The sequence below is a fragment of the Drosophila pseudoobscura genome, chromosome 3 (genome assembly GCF_009870125.1).
Source record: "Drosophila pseudoobscura strain MV-25-SWS-2005 chromosome 3, UCI_Dpse_MV25, whole genome shotgun sequence".
Lineage (NCBI taxonomy): Eukaryota > Metazoa > Arthropoda > Insecta > Diptera > Drosophilidae > Drosophila > Drosophila pseudoobscura.
This window is the reverse complement of record NC_046680.1, coordinates 17,663,237-17,683,321: the sequence shown is the minus strand read 5'-3', so window position 1 is coordinate 17,683,321 and position 20,085 is coordinate 17,663,237. Positions and strand designations below refer to the sequence as shown.

At 51.3% G+C, this 20,085-nt stretch overlaps 2 protein-coding genes across 12 annotated transcripts in view; one reads left to right on the top strand and one right to left on the bottom strand.

The window, feature by feature from the left end:
* Positions 1-34: 34 nt before the first annotated feature.
* Positions 35-2,948, top strand: LOC4805078 (SCF E3 ubiquitin ligase complex F-box protein pof2). Its single transcript, XM_001361503.4, has 3 exons — positions 35-193; positions 320-1,579; positions 1,647-2,948. Exons 1-3 carry the CDS (start codon positions 143-145, stop codon positions 2,394-2,396), a joined length of 2,061 nt encoding a protein of 686 aa, XP_001361540.3. The 5' UTR covers positions 35-142; the 3' UTR covers positions 2,397-2,948.
* Positions 2,949-3,016: 68 nt separating this feature from the next.
* Positions 3,017-20,085, bottom strand: part of RyR (Ryanodine receptor) — a 25,591-nt gene continuing 8,522 nt past the window's right edge. For 2 of the 11 annotated variants that reach the window (XM_015184940.2, XM_004444333.3), the window contains 18 exons: positions 19,593-19,692; positions 17,825-18,029; positions 17,001-17,760; positions 15,772-16,943; positions 15,353-15,505; positions 15,158-15,273; positions 12,799-15,077; positions 12,248-12,727; positions 11,859-11,996; positions 11,402-11,688; positions 9,233-11,330; positions 8,924-9,036; positions 7,802-8,147; positions 7,316-7,616; positions 6,885-6,995; positions 6,409-6,828; positions 6,136-6,337; positions 3,017-6,072 (listed from right to left, as the gene is read on the bottom strand). In XM_015184940.2, coding sequence (XP_015040426.2) covers positions 3,390-6,072; positions 6,136-6,337; positions 6,409-6,828; positions 6,885-6,995; positions 7,316-7,616; positions 7,802-8,147; positions 8,924-9,036; positions 9,233-11,330; positions 11,402-11,688; positions 11,859-11,996; positions 12,248-12,727; positions 12,799-15,077; positions 15,158-15,273; positions 15,353-15,505; positions 15,772-16,943; positions 17,001-17,760; positions 17,825-18,029; positions 19,593-19,692 — 11,964 coding nt within the window. In that variant the 3' untranslated portion in view covers positions 3,017-3,389. Of the gene's footprint in view, positions 6,073-6,135; positions 6,338-6,408; positions 6,829-6,884; positions 7,020-7,315; positions 7,617-7,712; positions 7,734-7,801; positions 8,148-8,433; positions 8,544-8,923; positions 9,037-9,232; positions 11,331-11,401; positions 11,689-11,858; positions 11,997-12,247; positions 12,728-12,798; positions 15,078-15,157; positions 15,274-15,352; positions 15,548-15,771; positions 16,944-17,000; positions 17,761-17,824; positions 18,030-19,592; positions 19,693-19,933; positions 20,034-20,085 lie in introns of all 11 variants that reach the window. The other 9 variants (XM_015184943.2, XM_015184936.2, XM_015184937.2 and 6 more) reach the window with 9 other exon arrangements.

The window sequence follows — 20,085 nt, the reverse complement described above, 5'->3', positions numbered from 1 at the left end:
CTAGAGAGGGACAGCCCTTAAAGACCCATTAAAATTAGACAGCACTAGTTTCAGGGGGGTGGCAGTTGTTGTGTGGGTGGTGAATCGCTGCAGGCTGGTCAAATTTCAGTTATAGATTCTTGCTAGTATCTGCATAAATATAATGTCGTCTTTGGAATATTCTTCCGCTAGATATGACGAGCTACCGTTAGAGGTAAGTCAACTGCTGCTGGTAGTCCCGTGACTGTCGTTCCAATTAGATTCGTATCTCCTCCTTTTATGGTTGTTATGGGCGACAAAACAGTCACCTGATTGATTACATTTCCCTTTCTTTCCGCAGATTGTTTTGAAAATATTTAGCTATCTGGAATACTCGGATCTGCTGGTAGCTGGATCGACCTGCAGCAGATGGCATTCTGCTTTAGATCAACCCGAGTTTAAAGCGCGCACCCGGGTCTGTTTTTCGAAAGTATTGCTCTCGGATCAGCAGAGTCCAGCCGTCGATTTGCTGAGATGCGAAAGACGCTTCAACCACTTTATGCTCGAAGATGTGACGCTAGGCCAGGTGAGGGAGCTTCTGAAGTTCATAGGTCAAACGGCCCAGTCTCTGGCTCTGGATAATGTCGATCTGAACGACAAGCAGTTCTACGGCATGTTGGGGGTGCTGCCGCACCTCCATTCGCTTTCCCTGAAGCGTTGCCTCCCGTTGTTCATGTCTGGCTCCTTCCTCGAAAGCTATACCAATTCCTGCTCAAACCTCAACGAATTGGCCAATAACTTGGCAGGCTTGCGGGAGCTGGCGCTATGCGATAACCAATATCTCACTGACGCCATTCTTATGCGACTTACGTCGTTCATGCCTCGCCTGAAGGTGATCAATATGTCTGGCTGTCAAATAGCCTTCCACAACGCGCTGCAGCGACGCTTCTACCCCAATGCGAACGCTTCGGACAGTCTGCTGCCCAGCGAATCGGTGCTTACATTCAACTTTATTCTGACCATTCTCAACCTACAGCGCAGAACGCTGCGCGAGTTGGACTTTAGCCACACCCTGATCGGGCAATCTCTGATGTCTCTGTGCGATTTAGATCTCCAGCTGCAACGCCTCTATCTGGGCGGCTGCAGACAGCTAAATGCCATGACTGTGAAAACCTTCCTCGCCACTCAACCGCTTTTGACAGCTTTGGACTTGTCGGCGACTACGTGCGTGACAGATGATAACTTGGCCTGCATTGCGCAGACTAATTCCCAGCTAGAGCATTTGAAGATTAACGGATGCACGGGCGTCACCAACGCTGGAGCGATCCATCTCCACAAGCTGCGGCGCCTGAAAAGCCTGGACCTCTCCAGCTGTGATGGCATAACCAGCGATGGCATCACCGGGGGGGTGGCAAGCGAAGAGAACCACGTGCTGCTGGAGCTAAATGTGTCCCACTTGCAAATCTGCGAGGAGTGCATCAAGTCCATTGCAAGCAATTTGCGCTCCCTGCGATCGCTTCATCTGAACAACTGTGTCAATGGGGTCACGGATGAAGCTATACAGTTCGTGATTGGTCAGCTGCGTTGGCTGCGCGACCTGTCCCTCGAGCACTGCTCTGGCGTAAGTCCAGTTCTATATTCCCAATCTCATGCTGAAATCTGAATCTTTATTTTTTGTACCTATGTAGTTGACAGATGCAGCTCTCACCGGCTTGAACATATCTAAGCTGGAGCTGAGTCGAAAGCAATCGGGCTCTCAAGCGTCTACGATGGAGAACTTCTACCCGCCGTATAGCCACAGCCTGGGGGAGCGGGACAGCTCGCTGCAGTCCATTAAGATATCGCTGAGGAGCAAAGCCGAGGACGAGATCGTGCGCGACGCCAGACGCAAGCAGGTCATGCTGGCTGCCTACGAAATGAACCTGATACATAAGGAGGACTTCGAGGGGCATAACATTCAGCAGCTGCGAGGTCTGCGCTCCCTGAATTTGCGTGGATGCAACAGGATCAGCGATGTCTCCCTGAAGTACGGCCTGAAGCATGTCGAGCTTCGGCGACTACTGCTCTCGAATTGTCAGCAAATATCCTTGCTGGGCATGGAGGCTCTGGTCAATAGCTGCCCCTCCATTGAAGAGCTGGATCTGTCCGATTGCTACAACATCACAGATAGGACTATGCAGGTGGTCACAGGCAAATTGCCTCGCCTGCGCGCGCTGCATATCAGTGGCTGCAGCCAGCTGACGGAGCACACCCTAGACGCCATCATCGTTAACTGCACTGGCTTGCAGACTCTGTCCGTCTACCGTTGCCGCAGCATGTACGCGGACATCGAGGAGCGTTTGTCCGGCGTACACACGCTGCGTAACCTCAATATGGACAATATGACGAGCATCGACAATGCCGATTTCTTCCGCTTAAAGAAACGTCTCGATTACTGATATTTTGCCGCCGTTTTGATTGTTCTGGTACTGTATTATTTTCAATTGTACAATTTTCGCTAGTCACAGGTCTCCGGCCCCCAGTGGTCACAGTTCCATACGGCACGGGAATCCTATTTTTATCACATGACCTACGGAAGCTGTCTTTAGATACGAAATCTTTAGCAAAATATATATATATATATATATATATATATATATATATATATATATATATATAAGTATGCTCACATACCTATAAGTATGTACATTTACAGCACAAAACATAATAGGAAAATGAATATGATAAATTTTAATTGTAAATCAGTTAATTTTTATAAGCCAACATCTGTCCACATGTATATTGTAGGAATGTATGTGTGTATGTAGCTGTGATTTTTTTATCAAATACAATTCGTATTATACATATATTATACGAATACGAATATATTTAATATGTATGTAATTGTTGTAATTTAATACCAGTCCATATTTTGTGGGAACTCTAAATGCAATTGTTTTTTTTTGTTTGTTTGTTATTTTTAAGTGTTGGAAATAAAATAAATAACTTGACTTACCAAACCTGGGTTCTGCCTATTGTCAATGCGAATAAAAACATTTCTGCCAAGAAGGGTATTGTATTCGTTAAAAATGAATAGATTTATTTTAAAATGAGTTAAGAACATGTTGTTTTATACGTGCTAGAATCGTCATCATTATCTTTTGGAAAAAGGTCGTCTCCCACCTACATACGTACACATAGATAGTTGTACATTTATGTATTACTCGTATGTTCAAATAATTGTGTGGGGGTACATTGCATATGCGCATATGTGTATGCAAGTCTTAAATTACATCTATAAAGTTGACTAGGTAACAAATTCCAGATGATATCAAAGTACCAAACGAATCAGTAGAGTAGTAAGTAGTAGATACAAATTAGATGCCGAGTCCTTGGACCGACTTGGGCCCAGAAAGCGATCAGATAGTTGGTAGGAATGCTGGCGACAGCGGCTAACCGCCACCGCCGCCGCCAGATAATTCGTCCTCGTATTGCTTGCGGAAACAGTCACCCACCGGGAAGAAGTCCCAGCTGCGCTGCTGGTACATATTCCACACGTACGTCTCCTGGCCGGTGTACTCGGTGTCCGGTTTGTTGATCAAATGCATCAGGAAGAACATGTAGTTGGCCAGGTTGTGTTCCTTCTGGACGTGTGTGTCGAAGCCATGCGGCACTATGTCGAAGAAGTCCTTTCCCATGCCACATATAAAGCAGTTGGACTCCATGTTGTCCTTGACCGACTCCAGCTGGTCACGGAGCTCGCCGAAGGCGTCAATGATCAGACCCTGGATGATGGCCAGCAGGATAATGATGACGAAGAAGAAGAAGGTGATGTCAAAGATGATGCGATACACCTCGTACTCGTCCCCGACAGGATCGCCAATCTCGTCTCCAATACCTCCGCCCGCTCGCACTCCCTTGTACAAATGGAAGACGAAGCAGGTCAGCATGTCGTGGCACTTCTTGTCCACCATCTCGTCCTCCTCCTGGATGTAGAATTTGCGGAAGAAGTTAAACGCTATTACCGTATAGATGTAGACGATAATGGTCAGCAGCATCACGGTCAGGACCAGCTGCTTGCCGTTGTGCGTGACCGACTGGAGGATCGTGCGCAGTGTCTTGAAGCCGACGGCCACATCCAGAAGATGGGCAGCGAAGAAGAAGTTGTTGAAGTTGCCCATCACCGAGAAGCTGAAGTACCACAGCGAGTAGAGGAAGGCGTTGTCCGTGAATGTGACGCCCGCCTTCCACACCTGGTAGCGCCAGTCAATGTTCATGATGTACTTAAAGATGCCCGTCTCCTCGCTCTCCTGCGCCGTGAATGCGCTCTTCTCCATGCCCAGCAGATTCGAGATGGAGTCGAATTCGTACGTCTCGCTGTACTTTTGTCGCACCTTCTTCTTGACGAACTTGTCCCAATAGTTGACCGGGAAGCTCTTGGCCGATATGACCAGCTTGTCCCAGTGCGACTTGAAGTCATCGTCCTCCGGCTGCTCGGCAATGAAGAGGCCATCGAACTCCAGTCGTCGGGCGATCTCCTTCTCACGCTTGAAAATAGCCAGCGGCACCTTCAGGTGGTAATAGGCGATCAGCATGGCCAGAGACACGAGCGAGTGGAGACACGCGGCAATGCGCAGTACGTGCGCCATATAGAAGAAGTCCTCGTTCACGTGCACAAGCTCTGGTATCTCATCCTCCATTTCCCCGTCCCCGGATCCGCCGTCGCCAGAGCCTCCAAATCCAGATCCATTCATGTCCACACCTGCCCCCGAACCGGAGCCCAGAATCAGCTCCTCCTCGGCAGAGCCCTCGGATTCACTCTCGAATGAGGTGACCTTGTAGAAGAGCAGCATAAAGTTAATGCTGAAGGCAAGCACCAAGGCGACGTATTTCAGATTGTAGAAGTTCCTCGCCAGGAAGCTGACGGCCCTGTGCGTGTACTGCGAGAAGTCGATCTGGTGCACCGCGGGTGTTTCCTGTGGGGCTGCCGAAGACTTCTTGGCCTCGGCCTCAATGGATGCCATCGCCGCCTCTTGGGCCTTTTGCGCCTCCTGTCGCTCCTGAGCCGCCTTCTTGGCCGCATCTCCGCCCAGCAGATCGACAATGCTGATTGGCTCCTGGTAGGGCTCGCCCTCGGCCAGTTCCCCGGCAATGGCTGCACCATCCTCGGGGCTAGATTCGCCACCTTCCTCCACCGAGGAGTTGCCAGGGGATTCATGAACCACCACCTTGTACACGCCGTTGTCCTCTTTGTTTATGTCCAAGCCAAATGCCTGAACGGTCCCAGGCGGCTCTTCCAACGGTAGCGGCGGCAGTGCTCTGCCAAACGTCTCCTCCTCGACCACCGGCAGCTGATCCTCCTGCTCAGGGGCGGGTCCGCGCATCAGGTTCAGGAGTATGCCAAAAATGTAGCGCACCACGCAGAAGTGGGCATAGCCAGTGTAGTAGAACATGTAGAAGATCATCTTGAAGAAGCCGACAATCAGCTCTGGGATGGACTTGGTCTGCATGACGCCAATCTGGTGCTTGATGTTCGCCGGACTTAACATGTGGATGCCGAACTTGAGACCCTCCTTGACGGCGGTGATGGTGCGTCTGATGGGGTCCCGAGCGGCGCGCTCCTCCTCCTCCTCGCTCATGTACGAACTGTAGGCGGTATCGCGCCTCACGTTGCCGCCGCCGTCGTCGGTGGCCATCAGGCCAGAGGCATGGGTCATCTCAAAGATGGCATCCTCGCAGAAGTTGACGAAGGCCTCGAGCTTCTCCTTGTCGCCGCCCTCGGTGACGATGGAATAGAAGAAGGCACGCTTTGATTCGCGGATCTGCGGCTTCTCCCACTGCTCGATGTTCGAGTCCTTGATCTCGAAGTAGACCCGCTCGATGCGCTTCGAGCTGCCCAAGATCTCGATGCGACCCAGGAACGGCTCGAAGTAGTTCAGCACCGAGCCGGCCGTCTCCAGGAAGCGCGCCAGGCGCGGCTCATTCGGCATATGCTCGCTTAGGTTTGTCAGCAGAACGGCCAGGTTGAAACCGATCTCCTTTGATGGTTCGTGGAAGCGTTCCACGAAGGCTCTGTAGTCGATCTTTCCCTCGTGATTGCGTTCGCAACAAGCCAAAAGGAAATCCATTTCTTCCCTGCAAAATTTCAATTGGGAAAGACATTAATTCGATAGTTAGTCAAGGATTCCCTCTCCTTACAGTGAGTAGTTCTTGGATTGCTCCATTTTCTCCCTAAAGTCCTTGGGCGTGACCCAGCCTTCGTTCTTTATGTCGATCTCATGGAAACTGGGCGATTCAATGAGGTCGGCCAGTTTAAGGAACATATCAAAGTACTTGAGGATCAGCTCCACATTCGATGCGGACTCCACCAGAGTGTCCACCATCTGTTTGCCAATAGTACCTGAAAATGAAAGATATATTATTTAAGAGTGGATCTACTTTGACTTGAGTCCCCTTTTGATGCGACAGTACCATTGACGACATTTCCTTCCAGCATAGACAGCATCATGGTGATCATATCCTTTTGCAAATTGAGCAGCTCCTTCAGCAGATCCACCTGACTGGAGTGCTTCGATAGCTTGTCCTGCATGTGGGAAAAGAGAAAGAGGAAGCCTCCGACTGCATCCCACAGACGGGAGTGGGCCAGTGCCTGCTGATTGAGGGTGCAGGGACCCTGGATGACCTCGGTGAGCGTGTTAAACACCTGGCTGGCCACACCGATGGCCTTGAAGAAGTTTGCCTTGCCGGCGGGATCGATGATCTCCTTGCTAGAGTAGTGCCAGTAGAAGTCCATGATGGACTCCTGCAGCCGCAGCAGATAGTCCACAGTGCAGATGACCACGTTGACGGTTGTCGTGTTGCCGGCCTGTGTTCTCAGATAGTTCTGCCATTCTGCAAGGGGATAAAGGTTCGGGGTATGGCCTGGGGGTAAATGGTTGTGAACTCACCCAAATTGTGGCCCTCGCAGGTGAGCTGGATGAACCGGAAGAGTGCGCACGTGAACTCGGCATCGTGCATGTTCTTCTCGCCTGCCGCCCCCTCGGAACCTACACCAAGACCTGCACCCGCACTCGGAATATACTCTTTGTTTTTTTTGTGTTTTGTACAACGATACACGATTCGGGGATATATCGGGATGGTTTGGTTTTGATTTTGGTTGTGGTTGTGGTTGTGGTTGGCATGCGAAACATGGTGGTGGGTGGGGGAATAGTTGGTTGAAAGGAAGTAGAGTAGACACAAATCAATATCGAAAACTAAGAAGAATATGTGGTGGCACCAGCGAGAGCGGCGATCCCAGCAGTAAAACAAAAGTCACAGAAAGAGCAGGCGAAAGAGGACGAAGGATGGCAGGAGGCAGGCCAGATGCTGTGGAACTTACCCTCTGCTTTGGTGTTGCGCTCAAAGGCGTCCAGATCGAGGACACTGCACGAGTTCATCAGGCCAGCAATCGACGTGAAAAAGCCTACATCCTTCTTCTCCTTCAGATGATTGAGCATGCCCATTTGGATGTCGATGTTGCCGCCGCGCAATATGGCGATGCCGAGATTGAGTGTCGTCATTACCATCTCCGAAGGTATACCTTTGGAGGCGGAAATGTGCAACAGCACCATTTCGGCAACGCCACGATTCGAGAGGCGGGCCTGATGGAAGAGCAGCTTCTGCTTTTCCATCTCTTGTTCCTATCGAATGATGGGTATCGAAGCAAAGAGATTAGCCCAAACAACAAAAGTTGTAGTGTTAGTAAGATCTCCCCAGTCCCATTCCCATTCCCTTACCATTAATTCCCTCATTCGCCACTTGGTTAGACATGTCCCAAGGGGTTAGTTTTATTGTTAGTGAAGAGGATCGGTTAGTTAGTACTTACATGGATGCTGGTGCCCTCCCCCTCTTCGGCACCCTCACCGCCCTCCTCTTCGCCGCCCTCCTCCTCCTCCTCGCCACAGGACTTGGCCGTAATCTGGGCATACGACATATAGAGCAGATCCTCCTGCAGAGCGCCACTACGTTCGGTCATGGCACCGCGACAGAATGTGGTCACCAATTGGGTGAGTGGATCGGGCTTGCTGTCGGTCTCCTCCTCATCCTTTTTGGACTTCTCCGAGTCCTCGAATGACTGCGTCAGATCCTCCACCATCACCTCCTGGCCGACATTCTCCTCGTTCAGCCATTGCTCGTGGTAGGTGCGGGCAAAGATGTTGCAAGCGCGATGTCTGCCGAAATATAGAGCTCATTAGCTGGATGGATCAATCAATCATAGATGGACCAAACATGCATGCCTTTAATGAAATCAAATTAGTAAACGAACGACAAATAAAGAACAATTAAACCAATAAAGGAAGAACCGAAGAAAGGAAGAACGGAACAAGTGATCCTCTGCCTCTGCTCTCAGCAGATCTCTGGGAATGTTGGGAAAGGAAATTATAGAGATTGAAAAGAGAGATAGAGAGAGATCGAAATAAATGAAACACTTATTTTGATGTGCGACTAGTCTACCACCTGCTCATGCGATATAGATGCTTGGCGCGTAAGCTTGAAATGACCGCCTGGCGACGCGCCACCGAAATCTTTGAACTCCAGCGTTTGGTTCTGTTCTTGGAGGCGGCTGCCTAAACGTGCAGAGTGGAGCGGAGGAGTGGTTGGAGCGAGCGTTTGGTTTGATTTTTGTTTTTGAGACAAGCATTTGGTCAAGCATTTTTCATAAAAATATACAATAATACAAATGGATTTTAGAGAAGAGCAGCGCGTACACATTAGTCAAGTTGTTATTGTTGTTGTTAGTGGTGTAAAAACAGTACGAAACAAAAAGATGATTGAGAATGATAGACGAATGGATGATGGTAGGTAGCGTAGGGCTTTGGACAGATCCAACTCAAGGCTCTGGTTAGTACTATTATAATATATAGAGACATGTAGCAACAGTCTCGCGGGTCGAGCATTCAAGGAGTTAATCAATCGGCAATCGGCCATTTATCGCCTGGGCATTAACCTGGGTAGAGAGTGTAGCGATGTCTGACGGAAACATGCGATGACGGCACGCTTCCTTTGGATCGACACAACGCTCCTGTACACATTCTTGCTCTGCTGTTGCGGATGGTCGATCTGTAAATGTCGATTCGTTCACGGATACGGTCATCATTTGGGTTAAATGAGAGAGAGAGATTGATTGTGTAGTTGATGTTGCGAAAGGAAAATAAAAATAGAATGATTAAAAGTTTGTCGTTGAGAGAGAGAGAGAGAGGGATTTCAAGAGACCAAGGATGAGATACACTGGAGAGCCTAATGGACCTGCACTTACCATATGAAGGCCAAACAGAACCTTGGCCATGGCCACTATGCGATCCACTGTCTCCTGGGTCTTGTCTTTGCCCTTCTCGTTTGAGTTGACGTTCGCCTTCTCCAGTGCCTGCTCGTCCACGGTCTCCTCGCTCTTGCCCAGCTTCGAGTAGAGATAGTGCTGCCAGGACATCTCGTCGGAGGGATCCAGCTTGTCGGGCAGCGTCAGCTGGTTGCGCGCAAACTCGATCACATCGTACTCGGTCATCTTCTTCAGGTACCGATCCTTGCAGTGCTGCACCAGCTCCTGCTCCCGTCCAGCAAACAGATTGAGGCCGACGGGCAGCAGGCGCTTCAAACACGCCACCATCAGACTCGCCTGCACCTCCTTGTCCTTGTCGCGCTTCTTGTCCCTGTTCTTCTTCTTCTTCTTCACCTTGCCACCGACTGCGGGAGCGCCCTCCGATATGGCGGAGCGACGCGTGGCCGTGGGCATGATCAGGGCCATGTTGTCGATCTCATTCGCAGAGATAAAGTTCTGCTCCTCCTTGAGGAAGTACTGGCTCTTGGACCAGATGTTGAAGATCTCTGCCACATGGTTGTAGAGCTCCTCGGCCTCGGGGATGTTGTCCTTTAGCCAGTGGTTGCGCTGCAGATCTACGTACTTGATGAGCAACGGATAGAAAGAGTAAATGTCGCGCACGAGCAGATTCCAGTCCTCTTGCAGTTGCGTCTCCACCTGGGAGGTGTCGTCGGTGGCCGACTTGATGAAGCCCCGCATGCTGTCCTCCTTGTGGAGCATGTTCTCGGTGCGCTTCTTCACGCGCTCCGCCAGAGGCAGGAACGGATCCTTCAGTAGCTCCTCGGACGTGTTGATGATTATCTGCTGCGTGTAGGCCGCAATGCGGGTCATCCAGGGGGCATTGTCGTTGCCAATGTTCTTCTTGATCATCTTGAGCACATTGCGCAGCAAGGGGTTCATGTGATCCGCCGTGACCATGGTCACATGATTGCCACTGGTGGGGCTCACATTGTCCGGACCCTGCGACCACCAGAAGGGGAGGTAGGCGCACAGCAGCGGCAGGATGACGTCGATAATGTGTGGTGCATCGTTGTACGTCTTGTCCGACTCTACGAACTGGTCCACCTCGCTGAGAATAGTCTCCAGATTGGGCATGCACTGCTCCATCTTCACCATGATGTCCTGCGCCTCTAGCGAGTGGTCCGCGATGCGGTTTAGCAGCGAGTACTGGTTGTGCTTGTTCAGGTGAGGCTCCAGATAGGCCACAGGGAAGCAGGAGCTGTAAGCGCCCAGGCACGAGCCCAGGGCCGGACGGTGCCGCTCGATCTCTGTCTTTAGATACTTCCGGTCGTGCGTGAGGGTCCCGTCCGTGCCCAGGTGGTAGAGTGCGGCCAGTATCTTGTATGAGGCCACCTGGATCTCGTCGAGCAGCAGATCGCTGCCGTAATCGCAGGCCGCCAGGTGATCGAACATCGCCGTCAGCACGGGCAAGACCACCTGATTGACATAGCCCAGCGACGTGGAGGTCTTCAGGTGCGTGCCTCTCAGGTGGCTGTACTTTCCGTCCTGCAGATTGAGGATGGTATTGCCCAGATCGTCGGACGTCTGGTTGAAGAACGTCAGCATGGAGGTGCGTATGAATTCGGGGCAGTTCTTGGTCAGCGTCCTGGCATCGATGCCCTTGACCAGCACCTGGAGGCAGCGCACAGTGATGCGCACATCCGGCCCGAAGGCGCTCAGGCGGTTACGCAGCAGGGCCGCCAGTTTACAGAATATGGAGGCAACCATTTCCTTCTCCTTGAGCGAGGCAGCTCCAATGTTGTTCGTGGCCGTGGCAATGGCAATGAAGTAGTTGCGGTGCGTCGAGAAGTACTTCTCCATCAGTGGCAGGACCACCTTCGAGAAGAACTTGATGTCGCGCGTGGCCGTCTTGAAGGAGGTGCGACGACTAAAGGTGGTCGATGGCTTCAGCAGCTTCATGTTAATGGTGGCCCTATCCAGATAGGCGATGAGCTTCTCGAGCAGCGAGTACGAGAATCTCAGCTCAACGGCCGCCTGTGTGGCTCCACCCTCCTCTACAGCGCCGCCCTTGGATGGTCTACAACGAGGTTAGAGATTGTGGCTGGTATTATGGTAATCTAAATGGATCTCCTGCTGGTGGTGACTCACTTGTGCAGCTTGTATCCCTGGTACTGCATGTACTTTAGGAACTCCTGCGATCGTTCGCGATCCTTCTTTTTCTCCTTGTCCGTGAGCAGATCGTACGGCACCAGCTGTGGATGGATGACACCTCCGCAGCCATTGAGCTCCTCGTTCTTCTTCTTGGCCCAAATGTCGTGGGAGTTCTCCGCCAAACGTTCGGCCATATTCTGCATCTCCCTGCTGAGCGTTAGGTTGCTCATATCAACCGGATGGGGGTTGTAGTTGAAGGGACTGCCCTCGTTCTGAAAATCGTGCTATCGTTGTTAACGCAGTGGTCAGCAGAGGGGGCGGGGTTGAAGTTGCGGATTCGAAATAAATGATGAAATGTTGGAAATATGGAAAAGGCGTTAGAAAGATTGGAGTTGGATTGGAGCCAGATGGGCGAATGGATTAGTCGGGTAAACGCTGACAAACTGCTACATACAATCTGAGGCTTCGATTGGCGACGCGTCGATCCACGATGATTGAGTGGGACATCCACCTCCGAGTGTTCCACGGTCCAGCCAATGGCCAATAGACCCTTCAGGCACTCACGCACTGGATCACGGTAACGCTCCCGTTCCTGCGAAAGCAGATTATTTCATTATTCAATATTTCTACACAGGAAAAAATGGATTTTAAAGAAGTCTGTGAAAGTATTACATGATTATATAAATATATATTAGAGATTAGATTATTAGATGATTATAGATCGGATCTATTTATATATATTATATGAGTTTTTAGATGATTAATAGAATCGATCAGTGGATCGACAGTTTAGATGATAATGAATAGTCAATAGATTTGATTTAATTCGTTTCCAACACGTACATATTCGGTGAGCATGTTGTAGGGCTTGAGGCGGGGATGCTTGCGATCGTTCTCGGACCGGATTTCGCCATAGGTCCAGCTACCCTCCAGGCGGCGACTGGCCCAGGCGTCGTGATAGTGCTCGCTGAACTTCTGTACCAGAGAGTTCAGATCATTGTCCAAATGGACGCTGTTCGTGTCGATTGGATGGGGCACGTATTGCGGCTGGTCCGGGGCACCCATCTGGCGGCCGTAGTAGTCCTCGTCCGTGTTCTTGGACAGACTGTAGTCGGGCGGTAGGGCGCAGCCGATGGCGATGAGGCAGGGCAGTGCTTTACCGAACAGTTCCGGGTCATAGTCCATGTTGCTGAGCGAGTCAAAAATGTTGGAGAACAGGAGCATGGTCAGGCGCTTCTCCTCGTCCGACGACGCCCCGTACGAACCCTGGCCTTGAGTCGACCCATAGTACTTGGCGCAGCGATCGAAGTGAAGGGTGAGCAGCTGTAAAGGCAGAGGGAAACCGTATAAGCATATGGAATATCTCTATTTACCGAACCAAGTCCTGAACCTACCCTCAGTGCCACAGTGGTGTACTCGGACAGCTTGGACACATCCACAGTCAACTTGCGCAGCAGCTTGAGCAGCATGGCAGGTTGCATTTGGGATGTGAGGGCCACCAGAAAGTCGGAGACGGCCTCCCGCTGCCCCTTGGTTAGCATACGGTTCTTCGATAGCCGGTAGACCGTGTGCAGAGTGGCATCCAAGAGGCTGGCGTAGTTCTCGGCCTCGTTGTAGAATTTGGAGTGCTTGATGAGGAGGGGTAGAATGGAGTTGCCGATGTAGCGATTCATGGCCAGGGCCATGTCGCTCTCGGAGCCGTCGCTCTTATCGAGAATGGTGGCCGTGCGCAGATCGGGCAGGAAGGCGTCCTCCAGCAGGCGATAGAACAGATCCTGTGTCTCGATGCCGTATACGCGCTCCAGGAAGAGCACAATGCTCTGCTTGTTGTTGGGCAGTAGGCCGGAGGGCATGTCCGTTTTGGCCTTCTCCTCGCCGGGCCCCGTCTGGGTGAGAGTGAACTTAAGGCTGAGCACACCCTGCAGGTCCTCCAGCGGCACCAGAGATCTCAAAATAGCTCTAGCTCTCAGCGACTCGTTCTTGCCCTGCTCGATGACAGAGGCGTCAGGGGCACAGCGGCCCAGCAGGTCGACGAGCGTACAATAGAAATTGAGTATGGCGGCACCCGTGTCGATGTAGTCCTCGTCCTCTTCGCTCTCGGGCAGCGGATGCGTAAAATTCAGACCGGCTATGGTGGTGCCCTCGGCCTCGTCCTGCATTTTACAGCGATCCGAGATGCGCTCCGACATGCGATTGGCCTCAACGATGGCCCGGAAAAGACCTTCCCCTTCTCCTCTTAGAGCCGGTCCCAAGCACTCTGGACGACGGATAAGAAGACGAATGACAAGGTTTGCATTCTCCTCGACACTCTCGCCATTGACCCACACGCAATAGCGCAAAAAGTCCAGGTAACGCTCGCCCTCAACGGGATCCCAGCCGAGATCGGGATACCCCTTCTCGATCAGTTCCGAATTGCTCTGCAAGCCGCACCTGGACAGATACACGGCGATCTTCTCCAGGTAGTGTTCCCTAAGCGCCAGAGCTAATTCTGTGTTCTCCATCAGACTCGAATATGCCACGTCCAGGGGTGTGGAGCCTCGCAGGCTCGGCCGTGCCAGCAGAATGTTGGCGTTGTCCAGCAGGAAGTCAAAATGATCGAACATGGCCTTCTGGTTCTGGCGGCCGGTGCGGCAGAAGTAGCACAGGAAGCGACAGCAGGCCACGACCATCTCGTGGGACGTGTCCTTTTCCTTCGAGGGCACACCCTCGCCTCCCTCGGGCTGGGCGGGTGCGTCGCTCTGTGCCTGGGCCCGCCGTCCCAGCGTGTTCATCATCACGGCCATGACGTTCTCGTGTACGCGCAAGATGCGTATCAGATCGGGGTGCTGGAAGAAGGTAGCGTTGTTCACCAGCTTCCAGAGACGTTTGCGCATCAGTTCCTCCTCTTCCTGACTCATTTGGACGGGCAGCAGGGCGCGTATCTGGCTGAGCCCCACCCACATTTCGGCCACATCCTCCCGCGCTCGATTGTTGATCACATATGTCTTCTCCAGCGCCCGCACCAACTCACCAACGGTGTCGTATTGGCGCAGCAGGAGGCTGAACATTTCACGAACCAACTTGGGGTTCTCGATGGGCGACTCCTCTGCCCAGCTGACGATTTGCTTGATGAGAACCTTGCGGAACACCTCCTCGGGTGTCTTCTTTTCCGGCTCCTCTACCTCCTTGGGCCCCTCCTCCAGCTCCTTGACCGTATTGATGAAGTTATAGATCTTCGTGATGGGCCCTGTTTTGATCTCCTCGATCGCTGTACCGCTCTCGGTACCGTCGGGCTCCTGCAGCGCATTGAGCGACACCTTCTGCATGAGGCTGTCGTGAAAGTCGCCCAGTCGGCCGCGCAACTCAAGGCCACAGGTGCAGTTGTCCTGGTCATCGGACTCGAGGTTCTTGAAGCACAGTATCTGATTCATTTGCTCGCGCGGCGGACACCGGAACTCCTTGGTCTTTTTGGCCGCCACAGCACTGGGAAGATCCGATTGTTTGATCTCGATATAACGACGCAACTGATCGGTTTGCAGATCGCCCACAAAGTCGTGCGAGAATGCAATGATGCTTTCCACCCGATGCCGTAGCTGGGTATCGTACAGATGATGCAGCAGATAGCACATCTGCAGTTTGGCACCCTCGGCCATCTTCATGGTCAGCAGTCCCTTGCGGTGTTCGTCTTTGCCCTCTGAAAGGGATCATATCGGATCAGATCATATCATAAATGATCAAGTCGAAACGAATAGACGTTCCGGGACGTTGTCTTACCTTTCTCGAATTTAGCATCCCATGTCTCGGGATCGACCATTACCAACAGCTTCTGTACATCTTCGTCGGTGAGGACACCGACCAAGAGCAAGCGATCTGTGAGCTTAATGAGGGGTCTACAATCATCAGAAGCAATCGTTTCATGAGGCAGTTCGTATCTGGAGCTATGGCAGCTTCTATGGGGAATATACTTACAGGAACAGGTTCTCGTTGGTCCAACCGATCGGATCACGATTGTGCACCTGATTGATCTCCACGGCGTCTTTGAGGGCCTCCATCACGAACTGCCTGACTACTTCTAGGGGGAACTTCGGGGAGTACAATTGGTCGATGTCGGGGATCGGTTCGCTGGAAACACTTGGCATACTAGATGTTGCAATCACAGGGGGTCTGGACGGATCGGATCAGATGCACGGATTTTGTTGTTGTTGTTGTTGTTGGTTTTGTAGTGATTGTAGTGGTTCGTTGGTGCAGAGTGTGTTGGATGCAGGAGCAGGATATTTTGTTGATTGAAAGAAGAATGTTTGATGCAAAGTTGAATGAGGCATGAAAAAAATCGAATGCAATGCAAGGTATATTCTATGGGCAGGGAGAAACTACGGGTAAGAACTCACGTGATTTCCGTCATACGCAGCTGGGGACGCACCGACTCTGTGACCAAGGATCGCAGCGAGTGCTGCATCTCTTCATCGGCATAAAGCTCCTTCAGTTCGGTACCCAAGGGCGTGATATACTCATTCTTGCACACCTCCATCGTAGTGGCATGCGACTCCAAATGCAGGGCGATCAGCAGATCGTAGAAGCCCTGCCGCAGCGGACCGCTCATGTACTCCGACCGGATGGCATAGAGCAGCTGCTTCTGGTCCACGTGCTGGCAGAGGGCATGCGCTGCACGGTAGTTGGACTGATAGCACAACGCCGCATACAGGGTGAGGGTGTGCGCATGGAAGGAGAGCAGCTTGTCCATCTCGATCAGCTCCAGTATGTCGATGCAACGATCCTCCTCGGGTATGTGCAGAGCCAGCATGGATACAGGGTCCTCGCACAGCATAGACCAGCCGCGGATATCGGACAGCTTCAGGGCGTGCACCTGCAGCGAAGTGTTGGGCACTCGGGCCCATTGATGCGGACGCAGGCACTGCACCTTGAGGCGCGGCGGCGACTGGGGATTGATGTGCTTGTCGCTGGTAGGAAGCACGGCTGCCGACAGTGGCAGGGTGGTGGGTGTGCGACCCAGCTCGATCTGTAGGATCTCCTTACTGGTGGCCTCCACAAAAATGGCCGGAAAGAGCTTGGTGTCCGGCTCCATCATCCAGCGGTGCGAGGTCTCCTTGCCCTCGCACGTAAACCGAATAATGCCCGTGGCCGTGTCCACGAAGCAACCCACGAACATGCCCTGGGAGGCACCCTTGCCGGAGGCGTCTTGGGTCACCTCGTTGAACAGTTCATCGGCTCGCACCACATAGCAGCTCTGGCGATCGATTCGCTCGATGGGCACCTCGTAATCGTCCTCGATGTAGACGGATCCCCGGCGCACCTTGTTCTTGTTGAACTCCCGGCTGTGCAGATGATACTGCGTCGTCACCCAGCCAACGTACACGTGCGTGGGGTCCTGGCCGGGGAATATGCGTACGCCGTAAAAGTATTCGTTGATCAGTTTGAGGCAATCGGCGTCGAACATCTCGTTGCCTGACGACTCCACCGGCGGTTGTCCCAGATTCGAGGAGCTCAACTGCTTGGGTCCCTGCTGGGCCTGTTGCTGGACCGGACTGGATGGGATCTCCGCCTAAAAGGAAATTCCTTCAGATTGTCTTTATCCTTACATTCCATTCTCGATACTCACATTGTTCAGCCGCAGGGTTGGGGCGCGGGTTGTCATTTGCTGGTTGACCACATTCCGGCCATGGGCCACCGTGTTGCGACGCTCCAGCGAAGTGTCCAACGTTCTGGAGCCCATTTTCTCGCGACTCTGATCGCGCGACTTCTTGGAGAAGAACTTAAAAGGACTGCGGCCGCGCTTCTTCTTGTCGTCGATCTCCTCGCCCAATCCGTTCATATCCAGCACCGATGTCGATCGCTGCATTTCGTCTAGGGCGGCTGACATGTCGCTCTCGAAGGTGATGTTGCGAGTGAGGCTGCCCTTGCGCGGCGTCCGGGGTGGACGCATCATGTGCTCTGCCTCGGCCTCCGCGTGATCGTCAAAGTTCCCCCGCGTCAGCCCCTTGATGTCGTTCATGTTGAAACCGCCTGTGAGCATATGGTCCATGTGGGCGGCCGTTTGGGCGTTTTGCGCCTGGGCAGCCGCCGCCTGGGCCTCGCGCATCAAGCGATACTGACGGATCTTAATCTCCTCCCACCGGCGCGCCTTCTCCTGCTCGCTGATGAACTCCCCCATGCAGGTGACGGGCAGGGAAAGGCGCAAAAACTCCCAGTTGGCCTTCTCCATGGTCTCGAACGTGTTGTGGGAGATTTTCAGGTGCGGTGGGGTGTCTGCCCCCCCAGGAATACGCGTCACATCGATGCGGCAGTCGGGCATCTCCTCGGTGTTCTCGAAAATGGGCTGGTCCTTCGTATACCAATGGGTCACTGGCCGCCGCATGTTACTGTTTGAATGTATGGAATGCGAAAATGTAGAGCTACACGGGTGCAGGGTTCGATTTTACTCACACACAGAATGGCTCATAGCCCTCTTGGAGACCGCACGTTGTGAAGAACTTCAGGGAGTCCACGTCCTGGCCATAGATGAGGCGCGCCTTCTGGCCCACGCCCAGTGTGCAGGCGGGCACAAAGCCCACCCCCTCGGCGGTGACCTCGGCAAAGGTTGTCTCCCCACCCAGGGCATCCATGAGGAGCTCTCCGTTCAGCGAGAAGCCTGCACAGCACACAGATTGATTTTAAATAATGGATGGATGCAGGGGGCTAGCATATCTAAACGTATCTAAGCCAAGAAGCAGGCAGCGTTCTATTTCGAATTCCAAGGGGGAATGGAATCCATCAAGCAATTAAAATTCCTCTAGCATATTCGTGCGGATTAATTTGCATTTGCATTTGGATTTGGGTTTGGACTTGCCTTGCAGTATTCAAATGTTATGTACGTCTGGACTGATGCGTTTAGCTTGGGTTAACTTTTTTTTTGGATTAAAGCTAGTAGTAGTACAATATATAAAATCACAAGCAGGCTATACTATATGATAAATGTACGAGTGAGTATTACGGTGTTAGCTCTCATGCTAATTACATATTGTACATTTAATTTTTGATTAGTAATTACAGGCAGTTTAATTGAGAGAGAGAGACGAGTGAGTAAAAAGCTTTAGATGGGCTGATGTGTCGTCACCTTCTTTTCAGGCCTTCGGCCACTCAGGCCCTTTCCTCTCACGCTTTGAGTTTCTGGTGTTCAAAGGTAACAACATTTTTTTCATATGTATGTACTGAACGTTAGAGCTTGGGTTTGGTTTTCTGGGATCAAAAATATGTACTATAAAAAAGCGCTGCCTATAAAAGGTAATGAACTAATGCATTGAGGGCAGAGCTCCAGCAAATAACCAATAACACTTTCAGGATGTTAGAAAAAAACCATTCTTAACGGACAAAATGGGAAGACATCTTCGATTCAGTTTTTGACCAGTTGGTCCGTTGTGAGCCGCGGCAAGGGACGCCGCTCTACTTACATATATACCCGATGCTGAATCAGTGTATATTTGATCATATGATTTATTTTATGTTAACTATTCACTTCATTTATCCTCTTTTTAGATAGCGGTACATTTATACGTTCAATCTTCCCTTAATAATGATCCGATCTGATCCAGATTCTGCAAGATTCTATAGATATGTTTACTCTATCTTCGAAATTGCGGATGCCACCGATTCTCGTACTTTGTGGGGGAAAAATACTGGTAAAAGTGTGATATCACAGGACACAGATACAGAATTTGGTAGCTCCAGATTTTATAGTATCTGAGAACTAGGCGCTCATGAAGCCGGACATGCGGACGGATACACAGACACAGCCATATCGAACGGGTTCGGAAACATATCCACACAAAACTATATACTCTATGAGTAGCGGGTAAAAAAATTTTTTAGAGGTTATTTGCGAGCTCTGATTGGTGTGTGGGGGGGCACCTTTTCTTTAATGATTTCAATGTTGATCTAATGGAGCTAATTGCAGGGGTTTTGCTAGGGGCAAAGGGGGGATAGGCTATTGATTGTCCTTCCACATCGCTGGCAACGTGCTGGGCCGTCAGCACTCGGCTCGTTCTGTTTCTTGTTCTGGTTGCACGTTCTGTTTCACGTTTAGTAGATATCAAAAGCACGGAATAGTACATAATACATTCTTTAGAAAGTGGGAGTCGGGTGTGGGAGGTTTCTTTCACATTACAAAAGTACAGACAGAGGGAAAGAGAGAGAGCCTTAGTGGTTCGGTTCTTACTAATTGTGTGATCGGCTAGGTCGAGAAAGACCCCAACTATGTCACCGGGTCCGCACTGTTTACCAAAGGATTCACTGTTGCCACCATAGACTTTTTCTTCCTAAAAAGGTTTCGGAATGAATTTCAGAATAGAATCTTCATGGGTGATTGTTTTCCCTGTTTGAATGTTGGGTTTTAGTTAATGATCAAATGTGAGAGTGTCGCTAAATGAACAAAATTAAGAAGAGAACGTAAGAGTCTTCGATTAAGTAAGAAAATAGAGTTAAACAAAATGCGAAAAAATAAATCAACGTTGGATATGCGCACGCGCACACGTTGGCAGTGCGTCTATGGGTCCTTACTGATGGTTTGCTCCTTGACATCGATAAAACAACCAATGACATCGCCAGCCTCATACCGCACCCCGAAGTGCTCAATGGATCCGGCGTGCATTTTAGTCACCTATAATCATGTGGGGGTTTCAGAGGAGGGTTTTGAATCGATCATTGCATTA

What these genes read in the sequence shown, in the direction of transcription:
- LOC4805078 (XM_001361503.4), top strand. Translation starts at nt 143, where the DNA reads ATGTCGTCTTTGGAATATTCTTCCGCTAGATATGACGAGCTACCGTTA. An exon ending in ATGACGAGCTACCGTTAGAG is followed by an intron (nt 194 to 319) that starts GTAAGTCAACTG and finishes TTCTTTCCGCAG; the next exon opens with ATTGTTTTGAAAATATTTAG. An exon ending in CCCTCGAGCACTGCTCTGGC is followed by an intron (nt 1,580 to 1,646) that starts GTAAGTCCAGTT and finishes GTACCTATGTAG; the next exon opens with TTGACAGATGCAGCTCTCAC.